This window comes from Martes martes, assembly GCF_963455335.1.
Source record: "Martes martes genome assembly, chromosome: 1".
In the NCBI taxonomy this organism is placed as follows: domain Eukaryota; kingdom Metazoa; phylum Chordata; class Mammalia; order Carnivora; family Mustelidae; genus Martes; species Martes martes.
Genome location: NC_137888.1, coordinates 104,413,391 through 104,437,079, shown reverse-complemented (window position 1 = coordinate 104,437,079; position 23,689 = coordinate 104,413,391). Strand labels below are relative to the sequence as shown.

General features: G+C 40.8%; 2 protein-coding genes across 3 annotated transcripts in view; both read left to right on the top strand.

Annotated features, from left to right (window-relative positions):
* LAMP3 (lysosomal associated membrane protein 3) overlaps window positions 1-8,265 on the top strand; it is a 33,753-nt gene extending 25,488 nt beyond the window's left edge. Inside the window, exon 6 of one of the 2 annotated variants that reach the window (XM_080799682.1) lies at window positions 7,398-8,265. In XM_080799682.1, coding sequence (XP_080655808.1) covers window positions 7,398-7,531 — 134 coding nt within the window. In that variant the 3' untranslated portion in view covers window positions 7,532-8,265. The remainder of the gene's footprint in view (window positions 1-7,397) is intronic. The other variant, XM_080799681.1, reaches the window with a different exon arrangement.
* A 6,447-nt stretch (window positions 8,266-14,712) lies between these two features.
* Window positions 14,713-23,689, top strand: part of MCCC1 (methylcrotonyl-CoA carboxylase subunit 1) — a 59,862-nt gene continuing 50,885 nt past the window's right edge. Inside the window, exons 1-4 of the mRNA XM_080799670.1 lie at window positions 14,713-14,947; window positions 18,485-18,531; window positions 19,796-19,932; window positions 23,529-23,624. Coding sequence (XP_080655796.1) covers window positions 14,859-14,947; window positions 18,485-18,531; window positions 19,796-19,932; window positions 23,529-23,624 — 369 coding nt within the window. The 5' untranslated portion in view covers window positions 14,713-14,858. The remainder of the gene's footprint in view (window positions 14,948-18,484; window positions 18,532-19,795; window positions 19,933-23,528; window positions 23,625-23,689) is intronic.

Here is a 23,689-nt window from a genome sequence, read left to right as displayed (position 1 = left end):
TACCAGGAGCACGAGTTGCTTATTCACCGTGCCACTGACCAGCCTGTAGAATGACTAAAGGAAGGTTACTCTTCGAGTGTGTGGAAATGTCCATGGGAAGGGACGTGGAGTTAAAATTAAGAAGAGAGGGATAAGGCAGTTCACATAAATTCAGTTTTCCTTTCTACCATCTTCAGTGAGTTCTTTGGGGTGACAGCTGCTGCTTGGAGTCCTGTTATCAATGAATTAACATTCTAGTAAGCAAAAAAGAGCAAAGGTTTCATTTGGAAGATTAGTAAATACACCCCAATGCGTTCCTGCCCCGCAGTTCTGCCCACTTTCTGTAGTGATTTCTGGGGAGGGTCCCAGATTGCAACTGCGACAAGTGGCCTCCCCCGCCCCTGGGTTCCTCTGGTGCTGCCCCCCCCCCCGAAATCCTACTCTCACGGCTGTAGTTCCAGGGGTCCCAGGCTTACTGCAGAGCGCTGCTGGTCGCTTTCTGGGATTCCTCCCCCCCCACCACCACCGCCAGCCCGACCGAAGCCCTAGCGGTGTGGGCCTTTCCAGCGGGCTGTGCTTGCCTCTTACCTTTAGCACACCTGCTGCTTGCCGGTCCTGAGGGTTTCAACTCCATTTTTCTCTTATGCGGAGGGTAGAGAATCCTGAATTCACCCTTCCTAGTACAACCCACCTAGGGATAATAGAAACCTTCAGGAACGCCCAGCTAGAAATAACCTAAACATTGTTAATTTTGATGTGTTTCCCTCGCATGAATATTGTTTTATAAACTGGAGCATACAGAGTACACAATTTGGAATCCTTTGTTACGTGTGCATCATAAGCATTTCTCTGTGCTATTAAAGGTGCAAAGTGTCATTATTACAGCTGCTATGAATACGCTATCAACATTCTATAATAATTTACTTAATTATTGTGTTGTTGAGAATTTTTATTGTTTTTAGGTTTTCATGAATACGTGGTGATTAAAGAATTACACATGAATTACAAAACAGACAAGACATTGCTTAACAAATGTGTATAAATGTGTGCCTGAATTTTGCTTTTGCCTCATAAACTGTTTAAAATGGTTATAATTTATTCTACAGTACTGATTCTTAATTTTTAAGAAAAAGTGGAAACAAAAGAAATACATGTAGATGGTTTAAAGATTTTATTACAGAAATATATGAAAAGAAAAAGCAGAGCTAAAATCGTGACTAGAATTTCCCTCACAGAATTCCCTTCCTTATTATCAAATAGATTGGGGGGGGGTGTTTAAAATCATCAGTGGCAGTCAAGATATAATCTAAAGCAATAAACTTTTAAAACTGGTGAACAAAAAAGAAAAAAGATTCAGAAGAACAGTTGAGAGGACAGCAGAGCTGGGCTCTGGGCACCTGTTCCCCCCAGTACACTCACCAGGAAGCCATATGATGAGAGAAAAAAATCACTTGAACACTTAATTACCATTCCTAAAACTGGAGAGAAAAAGACTGGTTATTTCATCTCTTCTCATCTAGGAGTAGTGAAAATGGCTACTGGGAAGAGGAGGCAGAGTAAACACAAAGACTGATGGAGGTGAACTGGGGAGCCAACCCCAGATCACCGGTTATCCCCAGGATGTGGCTAAGTCCCAAGGTACAGAAAAGAAGATAGACTCCAAATAGTTAGCCCAATGGGAAACATTAACTGATCTCAGACACAGTGGGAAGAAAAGCCCTAATTTACCCAAATGATATTAAAGGTAATGCAATGTCCTGGATGAGATGCTCAAGGATGAGCCGAAAAAGACTGCCTGGCTGGTCAGTCAGTGGAGCTGGCAACTCTTGATATGGAGTTTGTAAGTTCGAGTCCCATGTTGGTTGTAGAGATTTCTTAAAAATTAAAAAATCTTAAAAAAAAAAAGGAATATGCAAGATGAAAACAAGCTCTATGACCACTATGCAAAATTACTGCAGCAAAATAACATAAGACTTACATTAGATCAAAATATGGCTATAGAGCTTAAGTTTTGCAAAATGAAAAATATTCTGGAAATGGGTAATGGTGATGGTTATAATGACAGAGTGAGGTGAACAGGAGATTACACTCCTACAAGTGAACAAATTGGGCATCTGCCCTCAGTGCAGAGTCTGTCTGTTCAAGATTCTCTCTCCCTCTCCCTCTTCCTCCCCCTCTGCCCCTTCCTCCACTTGTACTCTCTCTCTCCCCCCCAAAAAATAAATAAAAATCTTCAAAATGTATTGTTAAATGAAAAAAAGCATAATGTACAATAATAGTGAGAAAAGGAGGGGGGGGTGCCTGGATGGCACAGTTGTTAAGCATCTGCCTTCAGCTCAGGTCATGATTCCTGGGACCCACAGGAGACCCACATTGGTCTCCCTGATCTGCAGGAAGCCTGCTTCTCCTTCTACTTCCCCTGCTTGTGTTCCCTCTCTCTCTGTCTCTCCATCAAAGGAGTAAATAAAAATCTTAAAAAAGAGAGAGGAAGGGAGGAAAAAATATACTTTGATTTTTGCTTATATCTGAGAGATTGGAAATGGTTGGGGTGCCTGGGTAGCTCAGTGGTTAAAGCCTCTGCCTTCAGCTCAGGTCATAATCCCAGGGTCCTGGGATGGAGCCCCGCATCAGGCTCTCTGCTCAGCAGGGAGCCTGCCTCCCCACCCCTCTCTCTGCCTACTTGTGATCTCTGTCAAATAAATTAAAAAAAAAATTTTTTTAAAGCCAAATGGTTACGGCAGGGGGAACTGAGATGGGAAAGGGTGAAAGTGGAACTTCTCAATGTACAGCATTTTGTAGTATTTTGACTTTGAATTGTGAATGTGTTATATATTTGAAACAAATTTTTTAACCATAGGAATGACAGTTATCAAATAGAATTGAAATAATGTAAACTCAGACAATGATTGAAAAAATAATATATCTATTCAAAGTTTGAATTGGGAGGAAGAGAGAGAGAAGGGAATCTGCCTGTGCTCATCTTTCAAAACACTATCAATAGATAATGTCTAAATTGGAAACACAGGATTTAGAAAACATATAATGTCCTGTCATTTATTTCATAACCCTCTTAATTCATTTCATAATCCTTTAGTGTGTATTTATAATCTCTTCTTTGAACCTTAAAGGGATCTTTTATGAAACAATACTTTCTGAAACAAAAATACATTAATTTGAAGTTTAGTAACTGTCCCAGTTTTGTTTTAGCTTTTTTTTCTTCTATGAAATCAAATTAAATGAAAATCAACAATTTTGGTAAAATAGCACTTGCATGATCCTATGTTAATACAAGTACTTGTACTTATTTTTCTACCCATCCATCCTTGTAGGTGTAGAGAAAGATGTCTGAAGTTATATTGGTTCATGTTTTAGCAAGGATAATTTCTGGGTGGATGGTTTTCAGGTGATTGGTTTTGTCAGGGGTTCGGGGGAGGGTTGCCCAAAATGTTCCACAAAGGCATATTGATTATTTTGAATTGAAGCTACTTGGGAAACAAGGACATCCATAGATCCTCCTCTGTCACCCTGAAAGCAGAAAATTAATGTCCCATGTGAAAGCTACCATCCCTGTACTAAGAAATAAAAAGATATTCTTACCGCCTGAGAAAAGAACTTGAAAGCCACAAAAGCTATAGAAACAAACCCTGTTACTTTTTACTAATTTACCGTCTCAGCCCAAATTCCACTTAGAATTCCTTACTAATTGAACCTTCCAAACATCTGTTTTCTTTATCCTGTCAATTCCTCACAAGTATATTATCTCTTTGTCTAAAATGTATCAAAACTGCCTGCCTTGGTCATTTCTTTGGGTGTCAGTTTCATTATTGGCCCTCTGTGCACACATAATAAAATTAAGGGTTTTTTTCTCCTATTAATCTGTAATTCTTAAACCAACTGGAAGAATCTTGGAGGAAAGAAGAAATTTCTTCCTCTCCTACAGTTTTTACTTTTTTTTGAGCTTTCGTAAATCATCTCAATTATTTATAAAAAGAAAATACCATTAAAAAAAAAACAGAATGATGTTTCTTTAAGCATACAGCACGCACACACACACTCAGATATGTACAGAGGAAGCAAATGCCTTCAAAGGTTTGCAGTGATTCATTCAAGTGGAAGGACTGCGGTGATCAGATAATTATTTTCTTTGTGTACTTTTCTGAATTTTAAAAACACTTCAGCAATGTGACATTAAATAGTATAAAACTATATGGAGAGTAAAAGTTGCTCTCGGGGTGCCTGGGTAGCTCAGTCCATTAAACATCTACCTTTGGCTCAGGTCATGATCCCCGGGTCCTGGGATCAAGTCCTACATTGAGCTCCCTGCTCAGTGGGGAGTCTGCTTCTCCTTTTCCCTCTGCTCCTTGACCCTGCTCATACTCTCTCTCCCTCTCAAATAAATAAGTAATATCTTTTTAAAAAAATAAGATTTTATTTATTTATTTGAGAGGGAGAGAGAGCACACAAGAGCCAGGGAGAAAAGGCACAAAGGGAGAGAGAAGCAGAGTCGCCACTGAGTGGGGAGCTGGATGTGGGGCTCAATCCCAGGACCCTGAGTTCATGACCTGAGCCAAAGGCAGACTCTTAACCTACTGAGCCACCCAGGAGCTCCGAAATAAAATCTTAAAAAAAATAAAGTTGCTCTCTCTACTCTCATCCTAGCCCTTCCCCAGTATCTTGCTTATCTTTTCACTTCAGGTGCATGGGCGCATTTGTTTGTATTCATGCAACCCTCTGCAGATCTTAGAGGACCTCTCTGTCAGCACACTTAGATCTACCCCATTCTTTGTGTGGCTACATTATATTGTATTGTATGGATATGACATTTTAAATTTTGGATGGATATCTAGATTATCCACTTTGTTCTCATAAAATGAGATTATTGTAACATGTCTTTGTATATTCACATGAATATATTGTTAGTATAAGTTCCTAGTGGTGGAATTATTTTAGGGTATGTGTTCTACATTTTTTTGTATTTTTTTCCAAATCATTTTAATCAAATTAACTTCTTAATTTGTCAATGTTCTTTTCTATCTAAGAAATACATATATATGTATATATATGTAACAGGGTTGCCTGGGTGTCTCAGTCAGTTAAGTGTCTAACTCCTGATTTTGGCTCAGATCATAATCTCAGGGCCTGGGAATCGAGCCCTGTTGTGGGGCTCTGCACTCAGCAGGAAGTTGGCTTGAGATTCTCTCTCCCTTTGCCCTTCCCCCACCTCATGTGTGCCTGCTCTTTCTCTCTCTAAAATAAATAAATCTTTGAATTTAGATACATATATAGAAATACATATATAACAAAATTGTGTACTCTAAAAGGGCTTATGAAAAGCAACATTTCCCTGTCCTTTCTCTAAGAGACAAAGTACCTTTAACTAATTATAATAATTTCTTATTGTAACTACTTTGGTAATTCTTTTTAAAAATGTTAAAAAGCTTTCTTATTTCTTAATTTATTAGCTTTAAACTACTTATTATGGCAGATAAGGATTTCATACTCTTACACCATTACTTTTATGGTTATATCATTGTTTTTTGCTAAATTAATAAGGTATATATTATTATAATTATGTAAATATTTCCACTGCCATGTCAAAAGTGTAGGACAAGCACAGTTCCTGTCTTGTAGAGATTCGTTGTTTCCTGGAATCTCTATCATTCACTCTCCCCTGGTCCCTTCTGATTCTTTTTTCTCTGACCTCAGGTGAGAATTGATCCTTGATTCGTTTTGATATTGGTTCATGCAAGGATCTCATGGATATATTCTCTATCTGTCCCTTTCTTTTTCTTCTAAGATATTATTCTAATATTTGAAATTTTGACTAAAAATTTTCTTTGCATGTGGTTTAAAACGAAGACCATAGGAAGTTTTACCTTACAAATCCTTGCCCCACCTTATTCTTCCATCCTATTCTCCCCTTAGCCACCCATAAGCAATTACTTTTATTAGTTTATCATGCATTCTTATCCTTCCAAGTTTTCTTTAGGTAAATGCAAGCAAATATATCTTCATTTCTTCTTTATTTACACAAAGCATTGTAGTACTATATTCATTTTTCCATGCATTGCTTTTCCCACCTTAACATATACTGGAGATTTTTCTTTTTTGACGCACAGTGTTATAGTAGTTTCAGGTGTACAACATAGTGATTCAACTTCTCTATGGGTTATGCTATGCTCACAAGTGTAGCTACTGTCTGTCACCATGCATGCCATTACAATAGTATTGACTCTATCCCCTATGCTGTGCCTTTCATTCCTGTGACTCATTCATGCCATAATTGAAACCTGTATCTCCCATTCCCCTTCACCTACTCTGCCCATCCCCTCAGCCTCTTTCCCTCTGGCAACCAACAGTTTGTTCTCTGTATTTATAAGTCTGATTTTGCTTTGTTTGTTTATTCATTTGTTTTGTTTTTCTAGATTCCACATATGAATGGAAATCATATGGTACTTGTCTTTCTCAGTCTGACTTGTTTCACTGAGCATAATACCCTCCAGGTCCATCCATGTTGTTGCAAATAGCAAGATTTCACCCTTTCGTGGCTGCATAATATTCCATTGTGTGTGCATACCACATCTTTTTTATCCATTCATCTACTGGCTCTTATCCATCCTTGAATAAGATATAGATATAGTTTTCTACTTGCGTGTGTTCAATGACATTCCCTCTTTTCCTCGGGGCTCTCCATCTTTCTCCAGTGGGAGACTGATTACATTTTAAATGAACTGAATAAGCACTCTCCAATGAAATAAAGAAAAAAGTTTTGACAAATTTACAAACTCTCATTTTTAAATTCTTATGAATATTTAGGTCTGTTGTCTAATGTTTTTAGCTCATTAAACGCAATAAAAAGAACGTTAAGTGTAGCAAAAATGTTTTACATTTTTGAGAACATGGATAAACATCACACGTTTTCAAGAGATCATGTGTAATCTAACATGAGTCTCTTTTATGTAAACACATTCTACTTTGCAGAGAGCACACCTGGAAGAAAATGGGTCTAACGATTATTAAATATTGAATAATTGCTGAGAAGATAAATGTGTCTTATTTAATCCTTCAACAATTTTATATATTATTTGTATATATATTTGTATATATAATATATATATTTGTATACAGTATATGCAAATATATACAATATATAGTATACAGTATATATATATTATTTATATGTATATATTATGAATGAGGAAATTGCAAGGTTCAATAACTCATCCCAGTTCACACAGTTAGTGGTGGAATTAAAAGTCAAGCCCGGTTGTGTGTCAACTATATTTAAATTAAAAAAAAAAAAGTCAGATTAGGATTTGACTCTAAAGTTCATATCCTTCCTACTCTAGCCCACTTTCTGGTCTGTCCTCACTGAACCTTACCTGCTATCTTGTATTTTTTTTCTCTCTCTCTCTTAGTGGACGAGTGTTCGTCTGACTACACAATTGTGCTTCCTGTGATTGGGGCCATTGTGCTTGGTCTCTGCGCTGTGGGTTTGATTGTCTATGGAATCCGCCTAAGACGCGAATCATCTGGATACCAGAGAATCTAATTGGTGCCCGGGGGAAAGAATGTAATGGCGCTTAGAGAATTCTTTCATCGGTTCCAGGATATTGGGGATATTTCCAGCATATTTCCTTAGAATTAGTGCTTCCAACGATGTAAACCACCATCTTTCACAAACCCCAAGTCATTTCTGATTGAAGTTCAAGCAGCAAATCAATTTCTGAAAGATCTAGTGAGTTGTTTCAGAGTATTTTCCAACTTCCTGCAAAATATTTTAACCATTCCTAAGTCAACATTTGAGATATGTTAAATTAACATAATGTATGCAAAGTGGTATATGCTTCCAAATTATAAACTAAAATGTCAATTGTAATTAAAGCTACCTGTGCACATTGGGGATTATATTTTATCCTTCATCTTTCCCATTAAAAAAAAAGTCTCGACTTTACCTATGAAATGGACATCTAGTGCTTTTACTCTCCATGTTTTATATGATATACATATATCCGATGACCTGCTTGCCTCCTTTCCACATTAATTTTTTAAAAATCAGGGACGCCTGGGTGGCTCAGTTGGTTAAGCGGCTGCCTTTGGCTCAGGTCATGATCCCGGCATCCTGGGATCGAGTCCCACATCGGGCTCCTTGCTTGGCAGGGAGCCTGCTTCTCTTTCTGTCTCTGCCTGCCACTCTCTCTGCCTGTGCTCGCTCTCGCTCTCTCTCTCTCTCTCTGACAAATAAATAAATAAAATCTTTTAAAAAATCATGAAAAAAACTACCATATCACAGGTTGTCTACGTTTGATGTGAAACCAACAAGAAGAACAAATCAACTTATAATCTTGATGACTCCTCCTTCAGAATCACTAGAGACTCAGAACTCGGTGGCTATGGGCAACAGAAATCACTAATAAGCCAGAAACAATAGCCCTTAAGTTTTTAACTCATCTATGCCAGACACTAGGCTAAGTTTAGATACAGCCCATTTAATTCTCACAACTCATAGATGAGTAAACTCAAACTTAGGGAATTAATCCCCTCCATGTCACCCAGCTCTCAAGTGGCAGACGCAGAATTTGAGTGCCAGCTGGTCTGTGGTAAAATCTCTGGACTTTTCACTACGCCATTGACACTGGCTGCTGCCTGAAGCCTCACACCAGCACATGCTCCTTTTTCACAGAGAAAATTAATTTCTCCAGAGTCATGAGAGATTAGGAGTCACAAAATGAGGACTTGATAGGTAATGAAATAGCTGATCTTCAACAAAGTTCTCTACCTCCTTGAAAGGGGACTAGGGGACTCTGAAAAACACGGGTTTCTTATTTGTATAAGATTGTGCCACTGTGGCTCTAAAGATAAAGGAATGGAGGACACTTCTTAAGTCATTTTTTTATTCCTTTGAAAATAGAGAAATCTAACCACCAACCACCTTTTCTTTCTTGACTGTAGATCCCCCTCTTGTGGTAACTTCCTTCTTCTGCACTGTTAGAGCCACATTTTCTATTCTAATTCACTTTATTCAGTAGAGCAACCTGCCAAGAATTGAATTCCTGCTTGTTTTTACAACTAAAGGAAGGAGCTAAGTCTACTAACAGAAAAGATCACATAACCCTAGCATTCTTTTTTTTTTTTTTTAAGATTTATTTATTTATTTATTTGTCAGAGAGAGCGAGAGCGAGCACAGGCAGACAGAGTAGCAGGCAGAGACAGAGAGAGAAGCAGGCTCCCTGCCGAGCAAGGAGATTTTATTTATTTATTTGACAGACAGAGATCACAAGTAGGCAGAGAGGCAGGCAGAGAGAGAGGAAGAAGCAGGCTTCCCACTGAGCAGAGAGCCTGATGTGGGACTCGATCCCAGGGTCCTGGGATCATGACCTGAGCCGAAGGCAGCTGCTTAACCAACTGAGCCACCCAGGTGTCCCAACCCTAGCATTCTTTAGGAAAGGAATAATTCAGGTCACCCTAGAGGACATGTTGACTTTCTTGACTTGTTCTCTTATGAGTCAATAGGGTTGGCAAGATTCTCGGTTTAGTCTTAATAGAGTATTGAATTGTATTAGAAGTTTTTATAATAAAAACTTTATTTTGGGGGCGCCTGGGTGGCTCAGTGGGTTAAAGCCTCTGCCTTCGGCTCAGGTCATGATCCCAAGACCCTGGGATCGAGCCCCACATCGGGCTCTCTGCTCAGTGGGAAGCCTGCTTCCTCCTCTCTCTCTGCCTGCCTCTCTGCCTACTTGTGATCTCTGTCTGTCAAATAAATAAATAAAATCTTTAAAAACAACAACAACAAAAAAACCACCTTTATTTTGGAGGTGAATTTATGTCACTCCTGTCTTATAATTGGATTTTTGTTTACTATCGTAGTGGAGGTTCTTGCTTTAATCAATACAGTAAGTCATCTTTCTATAACTCATTTTGTTCTATTCTCTACCACCACTTTACTACTAACTAGGAAGACCTAATTGAGAGAATTCGAATTTTTGAGAAGGAAACCACATTAAACTTATAAATTAAATCTCTCAACTTTTAGACCAGACTAACTGACTAGATTACTGGTATACTGACTGCTGCCACCGTTTATCCATTCATTTATTCATTCATTCAACCAACATCAATTAAGGCCTTACTAAATGCCAGACACTCTGGTAGGGGCTGAGATAAAGAAGAAGTCTTATATTAACTGTATTAGTCCTGTATAGCTATGGAACAAGGTAACCCCAAACTTAGCAGACTAAAAGAACACACATTTATTATCTCACACAGGTTCTGAGGGTCAGAAATCCTGGAGCAGCTTAGCTGGGTGGTTCTGGTTCAGGTTCTCTCAACAGTTCTCTTACAGTTAAGCTGTCATCTGAAAGTTCAACTGGGGCTGAAGGCTCTGCTTCCGAGTTCCCATCACGTGGCATATCTACAGGAATGCTCACAACATAACAGCTGACTTTCCCCAGGTGAGTGGTTCAAGAGAGAGAGACTGGCCACCTATTCACAAAAGTTACATACCATCACTTGTGTTGAATTCACACCAACCATCTCTGGTATGTTATGGGAGTGAAGACCAGGAGAGGTGGAAATCAGTTGGGGCCATCTTGGTTGCTGGCTACTCCAGGTCTATTGTCAAGGTTGAATTACTGGTTTACTTTTTGGGGGCAATTCAGGTTAATAAATTCCAGTGTGTACACAAAGAAAAGTGGCTTAATAGAAAACTATACAAAGGGTAATGATGGTAGGACCCTATCCAGTCTGCTGCCAACTCTGCCCCAAGTAGAGCACCTCCCCCGGGAGAACAGCTCCTCAACCTCTGATGCTAACAGTCTATTGACCAGCTGCTATTCAGGCAGACTTGCCTGTTCACCAGGCCTGATTGTTGGCTCATTGGTCTACAATGTTAAATCACGGCTTTGCCTCAAGAATTTGTTAACTCTTTGCATAATATAATCCAAAGGGATCTGGACCACACAGATATCCCACAAGACATCACACTGAGGAGTGTCTGGGTGGCTCAGTGGGTTAAAGCCTCTGCCTTTGGCTCAGGTCATGATCCCAGGGTCCTGGGATCGAGCCCTGCATTGGGCTCTCTGCTCAGCAGGGAGCCTGATTCCCCATCTCTCTCTGCCTACCTCTCTGCCTACTTGTGATCTCTGTCAAGTAAATAAATAAAATCTTTAAAAAATAAAAATAAAAATAAAAACTTATTTAAAAAAAAAGACATCACACTGACCAGTTACTTTGATGACATTATGCTAATTTGACAGGACAAGCACAGAGCCATTCTTATGTTGGAGGCCTGGGGAAGACATGTGTATTACAGGAAGTAAGAGACAAACCCTATGAAGATTTAGGTAGGGACTGACTAATTCTTTGAAGTTTTTAGGGACTCAGGGGGTCAGAGGCATGCCAGATATCCCCCCCAAAATAAAACACAAATATTTTGCATCTTGCATCCTTCCCATGAAGAAGAAACCATAGGGTGCCTGGGTGGCTCAGTGGGTTAAGCCTCTGCCTTTGGCTCAGGTCATGATCTCAGGGTCCTGGGATCAAGTCCTGCATCGGGCTCTCTGCTCAGCAGGGAGCCTGATTCCCCCTCTCTCTCTGCCTGCCTCTCTGCCTACTTGTGATCTCTCTCTGTCAGATAGATAAATAAAAATCTTAAAGAAGAAGAAGAAGAAGAAGAAGAAGAAGAAGAAGAAGAAGAAGAAGAAGAGGAGGAGGAAGAAACCATAGAACCAGATAGGTCTTTTTAGGGTCTGGAGACAACATTACACATCTAGGAAAAATCCTCTGGCCCATTTACCAAGTGACATAGAAAGCTATCAGTTTTTAGTGGGGCCAGAGCAGGAGAGGGCAGGACAACAACTCTAGGCTTTAGTGCAATCAGCTCTGCTGCTTGAGCTGTACGATCAGGCAAATCTCATGTTGGAGGTATCAGTGGTGGGGAAACATACAGTATGGAATTTTTGGCAAACTCCAGTGGGAGAATCATAACACAGGCCCTGAGTACTCTGGAGGCCATGCCATTTGCTGCAGAAGAATAGATGCCCTTTGACATACAGCTTGTGGCATGTTACTGGGTCCTGGAACACTTGACTTTAAGACACTGTTACCACATACCCAGAATTGCCCAGGTTGAGCTGACTTCTGTCAAGTCCACTAAGTAATGAAGTCAATCTTAAAATGGTAATAGGACAGAGGTCAGTAAATTACAGTTCATTGTTTGGCCACCCGCTTTGGTAAATAAAGTTTTGTGGAGTACAGCCATGCCCACGTGTTTATGTATTGTCTACGGCTGCTTTACAACAGCAGAGTTGAATAGTTGTAACAGAAACCGGTCCACAAAACTTAAAATATTTACTATCTTCCCTTTTACAGAAAACTTGCCACCCCAAGTGGTATGAAGTGACATCTCCTTGTGGTTTTGATTTATATTTCCCTGATGGTTAATGATACTGAGCACCTTTTCACATAGCTATTTGCTATTTGTATATCTTCTCTGGAAAAATGTCTATTCTGGTCCTTTGATCATTTTAAGTTGGGTTATTTGTTTTTTGCTAATTTTTTACAATTAGTGAAGAGCACTCATCACTTCATTTTATTTTTTTGTAAAGATTTCATTTATTTATTTGTCGGAGAGAAGGAGAGATAGAGAACACAAGCAAGGAGAACAGCAGGTAGAGGGAGAAGAAGGCTCCCGGCTGAGCATGAAGCTCCATGTGGGACTTGATCCCAGGACTGTGGGATTATGACCTGAGCCGACAGCAAACACTTAACTGACTGAGCCACCCAGGAATCCCTATTTTTTGCCATTGAGTTGTATTAATTCTTTATATATTTTACATATCAACCTGTTGGTTTGTAGCCCTCCTGGAAGCTTCCCAGGTGCAATCTGAAACCAGTCCCCAATTTTCTCTTGCATTACAGTTCTTTTTTTCTTATTGATTTGTGGAAGATATTTATTTATTAAGGAAAGTAGTGCTTTTTTGTGATAAGAGTTATAAATTATTCCCAGTTTACTGTTTGTTTTTTCCTATGTATGTTTTGCTGTGCAGATTTTAAAAAACTGAATTTGATTAATTTTCATTTATAGTTTGAGTATTGTGTTCCACTTAGAAAAACCTTCCCTCTTTTAAGATCTCCCATGGTGTTTTCTAGGCTCTTTTATGCTTCCATCTTTTATATTAATCTCTTATTCTTTTAGAACTTATCCTGATTTTAGGTATGAGAAGTAAGGATTCAACTTTATTCCCCAAAGAGCTAGCCACTTGTACCAATACCACTTCTTGAATTAGTGAGTCTTAAAATCTAGAATGTATGTTGAATTTTACTAATGACCTGTTAAGCATCTATGAACATAAGATCTTTTCTTTTAAACTATTAATAAGATTAATTAATCAATTATAGACTACTGAATCATTTCTTGTAACATCATCCAAGTTTTCAAATTTATTTGCTTAAAGTTGAGCAAAATTAGTCTCCTGCAAATCTATAATTTGTTTTCTGTATCTATGACTTTTTCCCACTTATTTTTTTTAATCATGCCAAGTGTGCATTTTTCTCCATTTACTTTTATTAAATTAGTTAACTACATTATTAATTTCTTTTCTGAACCTCTGGATTTATTCTTTAATATGTTTGCTTAATTCATTAATTTCTTCTCTTTTGTTACTAATTTCTTTATTCGCTTTCCTTGTGTCTATTTTTGTGTTTTTTAACCCTTGAATTGGATGATTATTTTATTTCCACAATGAATTTGCTTACAAGCCCTGCTTTAACTATGTTCAAATAAGCATTTGTATGTAGTGTTTTTATTTTCTAGATATTCTGCAATTTCGGTTTTGACTTCCTCTATTTCCCAATAGTGCACTAAAACACTTCCTTATTTTTATTTACTATTATTATTTTAAAGGGAGAGCGCTCCTGAACGACAGGAGGGGTGGGGGGAAAGGAAGAGAGAGAATTTCAAGCAAACTTCCGACTGAGGAAAGAGCCCCACCCTGGGCTCCATCTCTGCACCTGAGCCAAAATCAAGAGTCAGAGGCTTAACCCATTGAGCCACCTAGGCGCCCCTGAACTAAAACACTTTTTAAAAAACTCGGGTAGGGGTGCCTGGGTGGCTCAGTGGGTTAAAACCTCTGCCTTTGGCTCAGGTCATGATCCCAGGGTGCTGGGATCGAGCCCCGCGTCAGGCTCTCTGCTCCGTGGAGAGCCTGCTTTCTCCTCTCTCTCTGCCTGCCTCTCTGCCTGCCTCTCTGCCTACTTGTGATCTCTGTCTGTCAAATAAGCAAATAAAATTTTTTAAAAAAATTAAAAACTCGGGTAATTTTAAGTTTTTGAATTTTATTTTAGTTATTTACTTCAGGGTTTTTGTTTTTTGTTTTTTTCCTTTCTCGAGAATACTAGAAAAATTATGTGTTTTGCTCTTCTTCCCATTTGACTTTTCCCCCAGGACTCCGCCTCCACCACCTTCTCACGGCGTTGAAAAAGGTCAAGAAGCGGGCTCTCCTTAAAGCGCGAAGAGAACGAAGAAACCCAGCGGACCAATAGAAGAAATAGCAACGCAGGACCCAGGGGTGCCAAGGAAGGTGAGGGCGGGACCCCGCGTTTTGTAGGCGCCACACCCAAAGGGACCCGCGGAGGCAGGGACCACACCCCCGCGGGTTCGTGGCCGATCAGCCAATCGTCGCCCCCGATGTCCTGCTCTGCTCTTTGATTGGTTTTAATGGAGACGCCCCCTCCACGCTAGAGAGGCCTAGAGCCTGACTCAGACCTGGACGGTGGCCCGTAGAGGACAATAGGCTTGCGGAGCGGTGGGGAAACGTTCTACGGCGAGTGCGAAGCAGCCAGTGTACCAAAGAGTCGGAGGAGTACTGGGCTGTGGGGGCATGGCCGCAGCCTCTGCGGTGTCGGTGCTGCTGCTAGCGGCGGAGAGGAACCGGTGGCTGCGAGTCCCGGGCCTGCTGCTGCCGTCTAGGTAACGTGAGGTGGAGGAGCGATGGGTCTGTGTCTGGCGCCCGGGCAGGCGTGGTGGTTAATGGACTCCTGCACGCTGCGAGAGGCGCGCGGGGACTGAGGGTGGAGACGGAGGGACAACCTCAGCCCCTTTCGGGGTGTTGCGCTTTTAGTCTTGGCATCGGGAGGGAGATGTCTTCACCCCCGCCCCTTCCTGTTCCTCCCTTTCCCCAAATCCACCCCGCAGCCGTCTGCCTCTTGTTTTTCCATTTTTGAGGCGTGGGGGAGGGGTGGAGCTGGGTCGGCCACATCCACGCTCCGCTCACTACGGCGGCGAGCGCGACGCAGCACAGCTGCTGCGGTTAACGCGGTGCTTTCCCTGCGTGCGCCGTATGGGTGTGTTGGTAATCCCGGTGTGGGTGAGCCCCAGAGGGGTCAGCGACTTGCCCGAGTTTACACAAGTGGTAAGAAATGGAGCCAGGACGCCCTCAAGCGGTTTTGGGTTCAGCTATCCTCGGCCAGGTGTCCGGTTCAGAGACACGGAGTTTTTTCTCATTGTTGGAATGTTCAAGTTAACAAAAGCAAATTTATCTTCCAGAGGGCCGAGAGGCTGTTTTGTCAAAAGGTCTTGGAGGCAAGTTAACTAACGTGACTCCAGATCAGTGTCAAATTGTGAGCTGTAAGCTTCAATGACAGTAACTTTGGTAGTGAAGACACCCTCAGGTTCCCAGGTAGCAAGCAGGCTTCTCTATCTTGCTTTGCTCCTTCATCCTCCTCACCTCCTTCTCCATTCCGGAAAGACGGCGTTGCTTGGTGCTGAAGGGCGCTCAGACTGCAGTCAGAAGCCAGGGAATCTCAACTTTGCTGCTCACTAGCTATGAGCAACCTTGGGCAAGTTACTTAACGTCTCCGTGCTTCAGTTTACTTACCTAGGAGGAGGTGATGATACTGTTCCTAAAGGAGATAATATTGGTAGCTAGGATTGTGTGAATTAATGAATTAATGCATGGAAAGGATTCAGACAGTCTGGTACAGATGAATCCATAAGTGCAGCCTTTGCAGACCCCCATTTGGGTCAAGTTTTTTGCTCACTTTTATTTTCTGCATGTTAAGGTAGAGGTATTTAGATTTCAGTTGCTTAACTGTGGGACAAGCCCCAGAGTAAAGTAAGACAGGTGGTGAAAGCAGTGCTTTTCTCTTTCTCCTCATTTTTCTTTTCTTAGGTTTCCAGGGCTCTTCAGGATATTATGCAGACCCATTTTCTCTCTCTTCCCTACTGTGTATAGAACTGTTTTCCTGGAAAATGTTAGTGTTCTTAATAGCATAAGGAATTACAAATCTTATCATTATAAAGGGTGGTTACATGTCTTGTAGGTCATGATTCTCTAGTAACTCAGAGAAAAGAAATCTGATGGTGGAATTTTAGAAATGAGAATAAACTGATTTAGAAGTTATCTTCAAGTAGGGTGGAATTATCTCATGGAAGGAACTTCTTAATTTTGTTTTGTAAGCCATTGTTTTAAGTTGAGCTTAGATAATGGTGAGAAATGGAATAGATCAATCAAAACATCAATGGGATGGAGGATTATGTTAAATGGTGTGTGTGCATGTGATTGTCTTGACTAGAATAGCAGAAGAAAACTTTAATTCAGCAGTGGCCTTGATCAGAGTCTTAAGCTGGATTTATCAAGAAGCGTTTTATAGATACAACTGTGCAGGACAGGCCTTGAATCTTAGTTGAAAAAAAAAAACCTATCTGAAGAATGTGATGGGAAGATGCTGTGAACTAGAAGGTGCCTTTTAAAGATAAGGAAAAACGCTATTTCTCCTTAAAGATCAAGAGAGTGAGGTTAGTGGAATTGGGAAGATGTGGGAAAGCAAGAGCCTCCTGAGGAAGCCTTCTTGTGGAACTCAAGTGCCATAGCTGTGGGTCTTCCCACCAGCCCTGGATGGATGTCAGTAGCTGATTGAGTGTCCATCAGAGGCCAATGACTGCCAGACCCACTGTAACAATCCCACCTCTTGCACCTCTGCCCCAGTGAAATGCTAGTTCTGTTCAGTTGCCTAGTTATAGACAGAGCATATACATGCTACACATACATAGTTGAATAGTATCTAACATACATTATGCTTTTTATCACGTGCTTTGTAAATGATCTAAAATGGTTAGTTGTTTATGACCATAGTTTTGCCACATCTTCCAGATCTGGGTGGAAAAGACGGAGGTGGAATTCCTTCTGCAATTTGTTGTTTTCCCAGTGTATTTCTTTTAGCTGACAACTGATAGGCATTATACTCTTTTGTTCCCAAAGAGATTGTGGCCTGCTTTCTGTCAGCTCTTTGATTAAAGTAACTACTGTATCAGTAGGTATCATGGAACTTAAAAATTGCTTTAGACCTTAATGAACTTCTACCTAATTAAGAAACCTCAAACAGGGGTGCCTGGGTGGCTCAGTGGGTTAAGCTGCTGCCTTCAGCTCAGGTCATGATCTCAGGGTCCTGGGATCGAGCCCCACATCGGGCTCTCTGCTCAGCAGGGAGCCTGCTTCCCCCACCCTCTCTCTGCCTGCCTCTCTGCCTACTTGTGATCTCTCTCTGTCAAATAAATAAATAAAATCTTTAAAAAAAACCACTCAAACAAGTCATTTAGCCTCCCTGGTTCTCCATTTCTTATTAACATGAAGACTGAGCTTAAATTGTATTCTTTGAAAACTGAGAAGTCTTCTTCTGTGAGGACACTGAAATTTGAATTGTAAAGTGAAAATTGGGTCTTGAGAGAGGGAAAAAAACTTTAGATATAACCGTAGTTACCATACCCTCCAAGGCCAACCCCTCCTACAAAATCTTAGTTTTCATAGTTTTGCATTAGGGGGGCCATAATGAAAAAAGGCTGGAGAAGCACTGATGTAAAGAGTCTTGCCTGGGATCACCAGCAGCTAGTTGGTGGGGGGGTCTCACAGCCCCATAACCAGCATTCTTTCTGCTGCCTTTGATCAGCTCCTTCTCTTTACTTCTCTGGGCTTAATTGTTCAAACCTGTCTTACCAGGCGTTAACGTAGATCGGTATTTTTCAAGCTGTAGTTTGACCAGCGTATTTTATTTAATAAACTGGAATAGAACAGAGAGTATCAAAACACAGGAAAATCTTCTGTCATGAAACTAATCTTTGGTGTGCGTACCAGCTTGTGAAGTCAAATATAGTTGTTACTTTGCGTTCTAGTCAGAAGAGTTTGAAAAAGCTGAACTGGATGTTCTTGAAGTACCTTGACTTTCTCATTGTTGGTGACTCTGTGGCCATACGCCAGCCTCTGGAACGAGCAGGTTAGGTGATCCATTCAAGGACACACGGTGCCAGGGAAAACAGCCAGAACTGTAATTTCCGGTTTCTGGAGGGATTGTCTTCCCACAAGAAAGTCTTACTAAGTCACTTTGTGGGCTTCAGGCTTAATTTAGATCATATCTGAACTCTGGTTTCAAGTTTTAAACAATTTTGATTCTTTTGAAACAACTGATCTGTGTATCCTGTTGAATTACAATTCCATTTGGATTCTTTTGCTAGGAGATGGACTTGGAAGCAGAGAACCATGAAGTATGCAACGACTACAGGTACAGTCTCTGCTCTACTTGGCTTGGCGTCAGATTGTGAAATGTTAAATTCCTTAATTTGTGTATGTAGAATTAGTTCTCCCTATACTTTTGAAGTTTGGGATTTTCACAATCATTTTCTTAGTAAGTATTGAGTCATGGTTTCCACCTCTTTTTATGTCAGATCTCTGTTGTTGAGTCTGAAATACATACAGAAATAATTGAGAACATTTAAATGTATATTGTTATTTCTGCCTCTCTCATCATCTTTAGTGCAGTGAATTGCAAAGGCATAACTATGATGGTCTAAATCAGTGCTTTACAACAGCTCTGTTAAGTAGCAAAATGTTTTTCCAAATAAAACGTTACATGGAATTCCACCTCTGAAACATATGTAATTGTAACTCCTGGTTGATTGGATGCAGCTTCCTCCCCACAACACACACATGCATACATCATCCCAGCAGCTCCTGTGACAGCTCAGGCTCTGTAGATACCCACAGAATGACCTTGTTTTAAGTTCTATAACCGTATTTTTTGAGAAAGATAACTTTCATAAACTGCCAGGGAACATTTATTTTGTGTGTGATGATGGAAATGCATTTTACATATTAATACAATAACATTATGTTCATAATCATGGCACTGGTACCAATGTCCTGGCATGGTCCTCACTTGCATTTATATTGCAAGAGAACCACGCATCCCTGTGTGTGTACAGGGGCTAGAGGCCATAGAGCAGAGTGACTGAGAGTTCAGAATCTGGAGTGACGCTAACCTGGGTTCAAATCCCGGGTCTACTATTTCTTTTAGCTGTATTTTTCCGGGAAAATAATATCTCTTTGAGTTGTAATTTCTTTATCTTTAAAATTGATGCAATAATAATAGTATCTACTCCATAGGCTTATTGTGAGCACTTAAGTCCAGATTGAGTCTTTAGCAAAGGTCCTGAGGCCTTTCCTAAGGTACTTAGGAAAGATTAATTACTATTAACTATGTTGGGGATTTGGGGCTATTATGATTTGACCTTATCATATCAAAGCATCTTTTTCATTTTAAAGCTGAAAAAGCTGAGTAATATAAGAGTTGATGTTAATGAGGGCACCTTGAATTTCAGTGAAGAGGATAAAAAGACACAATTGATGTCAGTTAAAATGGTTATTTGAGGCTCCACTGTGTTGATGTTACCCAAACAGATGTTCATCAGCTGGTTAATATCACAGAATGTTTATTTTGCTTTCTCATTTTTTGCTCTCCAGTAAGATTTTCATGGTGTTTTAAACAGGACGAAACATTGCCAAGCTCCTCATTGCAAACAGAGGAGAAATTGCCTGCAGGGTGATACGAACAGCCAAAAAAATGGGTATACAGTCCGTGGCTGTGTACAGTGATGCCGACAGGAATTCCATGCATGTTGACATGGTATGTGGTTAAAAACAAAGTCAAATTTTGTAAGTGATTGGCTTTTTTATTGGGTTGGTATTTTACTTCTTTATGTTAATAGTTTATGTTTGCTGTGTTAACAGGGCATAAGGGGGAAAGTTCAATCATCCCTAATTGGGAACATTTTTCAAACATAACACTAGTTGAACTAAACAGTGTGTTTGGTTGTGTAGTTGACTTATAGGCAAAGTCTTATCTCATCAAGGGTTGGTAAAGACAGTTCACATAATGTGGCCACAGATCTTACTTTGATGGGCACGTATCCAGATCCCCGATGTGCAAGAAGGATCCAGGTTCCAGTCTTAGCAGCTACTGTTTACTGGCCAATGGATCTTCGACAAGACACTTAATGTTTCTGAGTGCAGGCTTAACTATAAGATTATAACTAAAAGGATCCTACTCCCCCGTGTGTTACCATTTGTTACTCACAGTTATTCACCAGCCAGAACCAGCCTTGGATGAATTCAACCCTTGGTCTTCCTTATGCCTGTGGCAAGATCAAGCAGCAACAGAAATTCGTGGCAACCAGCCGCCCCTGGGCTTTCAGCATTGCATGGCAGGCCTGTGGGCTCTCTGGCCACTTTTCTCCCTCATTCCTTGGAGTGACCAACTCAAGCCTGCTGTACTCCATTCCAGCCTCTGACTCTCCCTCTACCCACCTATTCTCAACTGATGATCTTGATTCACAGAGGAAGAAGAAATGCACTTACTCTGTTCGCTGCGTCTGCGTCTGCGTCTGTCGTTGTCCCGTCTAAGGCTGGTTGTCTTCCTATGCTTTGGAATCCTCCTCTTACCTTTTCAAGCACCTTCCAGCTTCTTTTCTCAATGAACTCACTCTAGATCATTTTGTCTGCTCCTAGGGCTTTACTAAGCCCTTCCAAATTTCTGTTTCTGTTTCTAGCCCAGATTCTCTTTTGAATGTGGTACAGGTCCATCCAGCTGCCCACTTGACATCTCCATGTGGTTGTGTCACAGCTCCCAAACTAATGTGCCTGAGATTGAACTCATGACTTTGTTCTTTAGTGAAGCTGCTTTTCCTGCAGACTTCCCTAACCCAGCAGATGGTAACTCGGTTGCCCACAGCAGCCATAGTGCCCGAGATCCAGGAGTTTTTGGACATCTTCTGTCTTCCCACCACTCTACATCCTTCCCCTTCCCCATCGAGGCAGTCACCTGGTGTTGTTTGTTCTGTTTCCCAAACACTTCTTTCCACTTCTTTCTGCCCTCTACCCCTGGCGCCTTAAGTCAGAGCCACGAGCACCTTTGCCACAGCCTCTTAAGTGGTCTCCCTACTTGCATCATGACCGCTTCTGTGGTATGTTCTACACTGCCATTAGCCTAAAAGCAGATTTTCTCATGGTGCTCCTCTGCTTTAAATGGCTTAAACATTTTCATCATCTACTGGATTAGCACGAATTTAAAAGACGAATAGTATTGTTGGTTATAATGTGGTGAAGAATTAATATGTTGATGGAAATGTATGTTGGTGATACCATTTCAAGGGATGATTAGCCAGGAGCTATAAAACCATCATACCCTTAAACCCAGCCCTGCAAACGTTCCTCTAGATCTCAGTCTAGAGACATGCTTGCACATACGTGCAAATAAGGCATGTATGGGCACGCTGCCAGCATCAAGCTTTTTGCCTTTATGACCTAAGTGTCTGTTCAGAGGTACATAATTAAATGAACTGTGGGACCTCCATCCTGTGGAACATTATGTGATTGTCATAAAAAATGAGGTAGACATATGGGCCCTAGCAAGATGAGAGCTCCCAAGACATACTGTTAATGAAAAAAGCAATTACAGAAGTTTGATCCTATTTGTATAAAAATAAAAACTAAAACTGTATGTGCTTATGTAAATATATACAAATAAATAAGAATATGGATGTGGAAGAATATGTCCCAAATTGATGATAGTATTTCTGTCTGGAAGAGGTTTGCAGTGAGGGGGAGGGGCAGTGCCAAAAGGCTCCTTTGCCTTTGTATCATGGTTCATGTTCTTTAGAATAAGAATGGATTTGTGTTTTTGTGGAATTACGTTTTATTTTTATTTTTTATTTTTTTTAAAGATTTTATTTATTTATTTGACAGACAGAGATCACAGGTAGGCAGAGAGGCAGGCAGAGAGGGAGGGGAAGCAGGCTCCCTGCTGAGCAGAGAGCCTGATGCGGGGCTCGATCCCAGGACCCTGAGATCATGACCTGAGCCGAAGACAGAGGCTTAACCCACTGAGCCACCCAGGCACCCCTGGAATTAAGTTTTATTTATTTTTTTATTTTTTAAAGATTTTATTTATTTATTTGACAGATAGAGATCGCAAGTAGGCAGAGAGGCAGGCAGAGAGAGAGGGGGAAGCAGGCTCCCTGCTAAGCAGAGAGCCTGATGTGGGGCTCCATCCCAGGACCCTAGGATCATGACCTGAGCTGAAAGCAGAGGCTTTAACCCACTGAGCCACCCAGGCACCCCTGGAATTAAGTTTTAAAAACAAAAAACAATACCCAGGAAACTTCATTATATGTTCCCTTGGGAGAAAATCCAAAGCTTAGCCTCCCAGGAGGTCCCCTGAAACCTGTGCTCCCTGGTCTGTCCAGCCCCATCTCTGGACGTTGACTCCTGGCTCACTGGTCTCCAGCCACACAAGCCTCTCTCAGTTCCTCAGATGGGCCAAGTTTCTTCCCTACTCAGGATGTCCATATATGTTGCTTTCTGGGTGGGGGAGGCTGGCCCCCTTCTCCATTCCCGTTCCCAGCTCCACATCCTCCACATTTGCCTGACCAAGTCCTGGTCCTCCTGGAGGAGCCCCTGATCTTCCCTCCCAGCCTTTCCCTGAGTGCCCTCAGGCCTGATCCATCTTCCCCTTCATCTGCATCATGCCCTTTGTTTTGCTTTCATGGCCTTTATCACAGTTGTCACTAAGCCTGTGGATGTATGTTTGATGTCTGTCTCTCCCTCCAGGCAGGGACATTTATTTACTGTTGTGTAGGTAGCTCCCACCTCAAAGCACAGCATGTAGTAGGTATTCAATAAATCTTTGAAGGAATGAGGGATGTTTTTTCTATCCAGTCTGCTTCAAGGCTGCCATGATTATGTGGAAGTTTTAAAGGACAGTATAACATAGTTCACAAATGTATAGATAGAGCATTATCATCATACCTGAATAGTTATACAAACTTTAGTAAACTTCATAATTTTATTTCTTGCTGAATACAGCCTTCATATTTTATCTCATCAAAATGTATACTTTCGGCATTAGATACATTTAAGATTATTACTGTTAATGATGAGACTATGATTAATGCCTCTTGCTTTCTATCCTAAAGACATTTTGCCTCACAGTGCTTGCTTTATACACAAAAATCAAGCTTGGGCAGCCTCTTCATGCAGAAGATTCCAAAACAGGCTTATTTTAATAGCAGGCATGAGTTGGTCCTTCTGTTTCTTAATTCTTGCATTGTTCTTGGGGAGCCAGTCTTTTTATTTATACCGCTCAAATGACCCTGAAGCAGTTCCATCGTTTACGAGTGTGTGCTAGCTGTGAGATCTTTCAAGCATGTAATATTTCTTACGCAGGCAGATGAAGCATATTCCATCGGCCCTGCTCCCTCGCAGCAGAGCTACCTTTCCATGGAGAAAATCATTCACGTGGCCAAGACCTCTGCTGCCCAGGTAAGAGTCGTGACGAGATTTACAATGGAAAAGGAGTAAGTTTTATACAATTTGCACAAAATTAC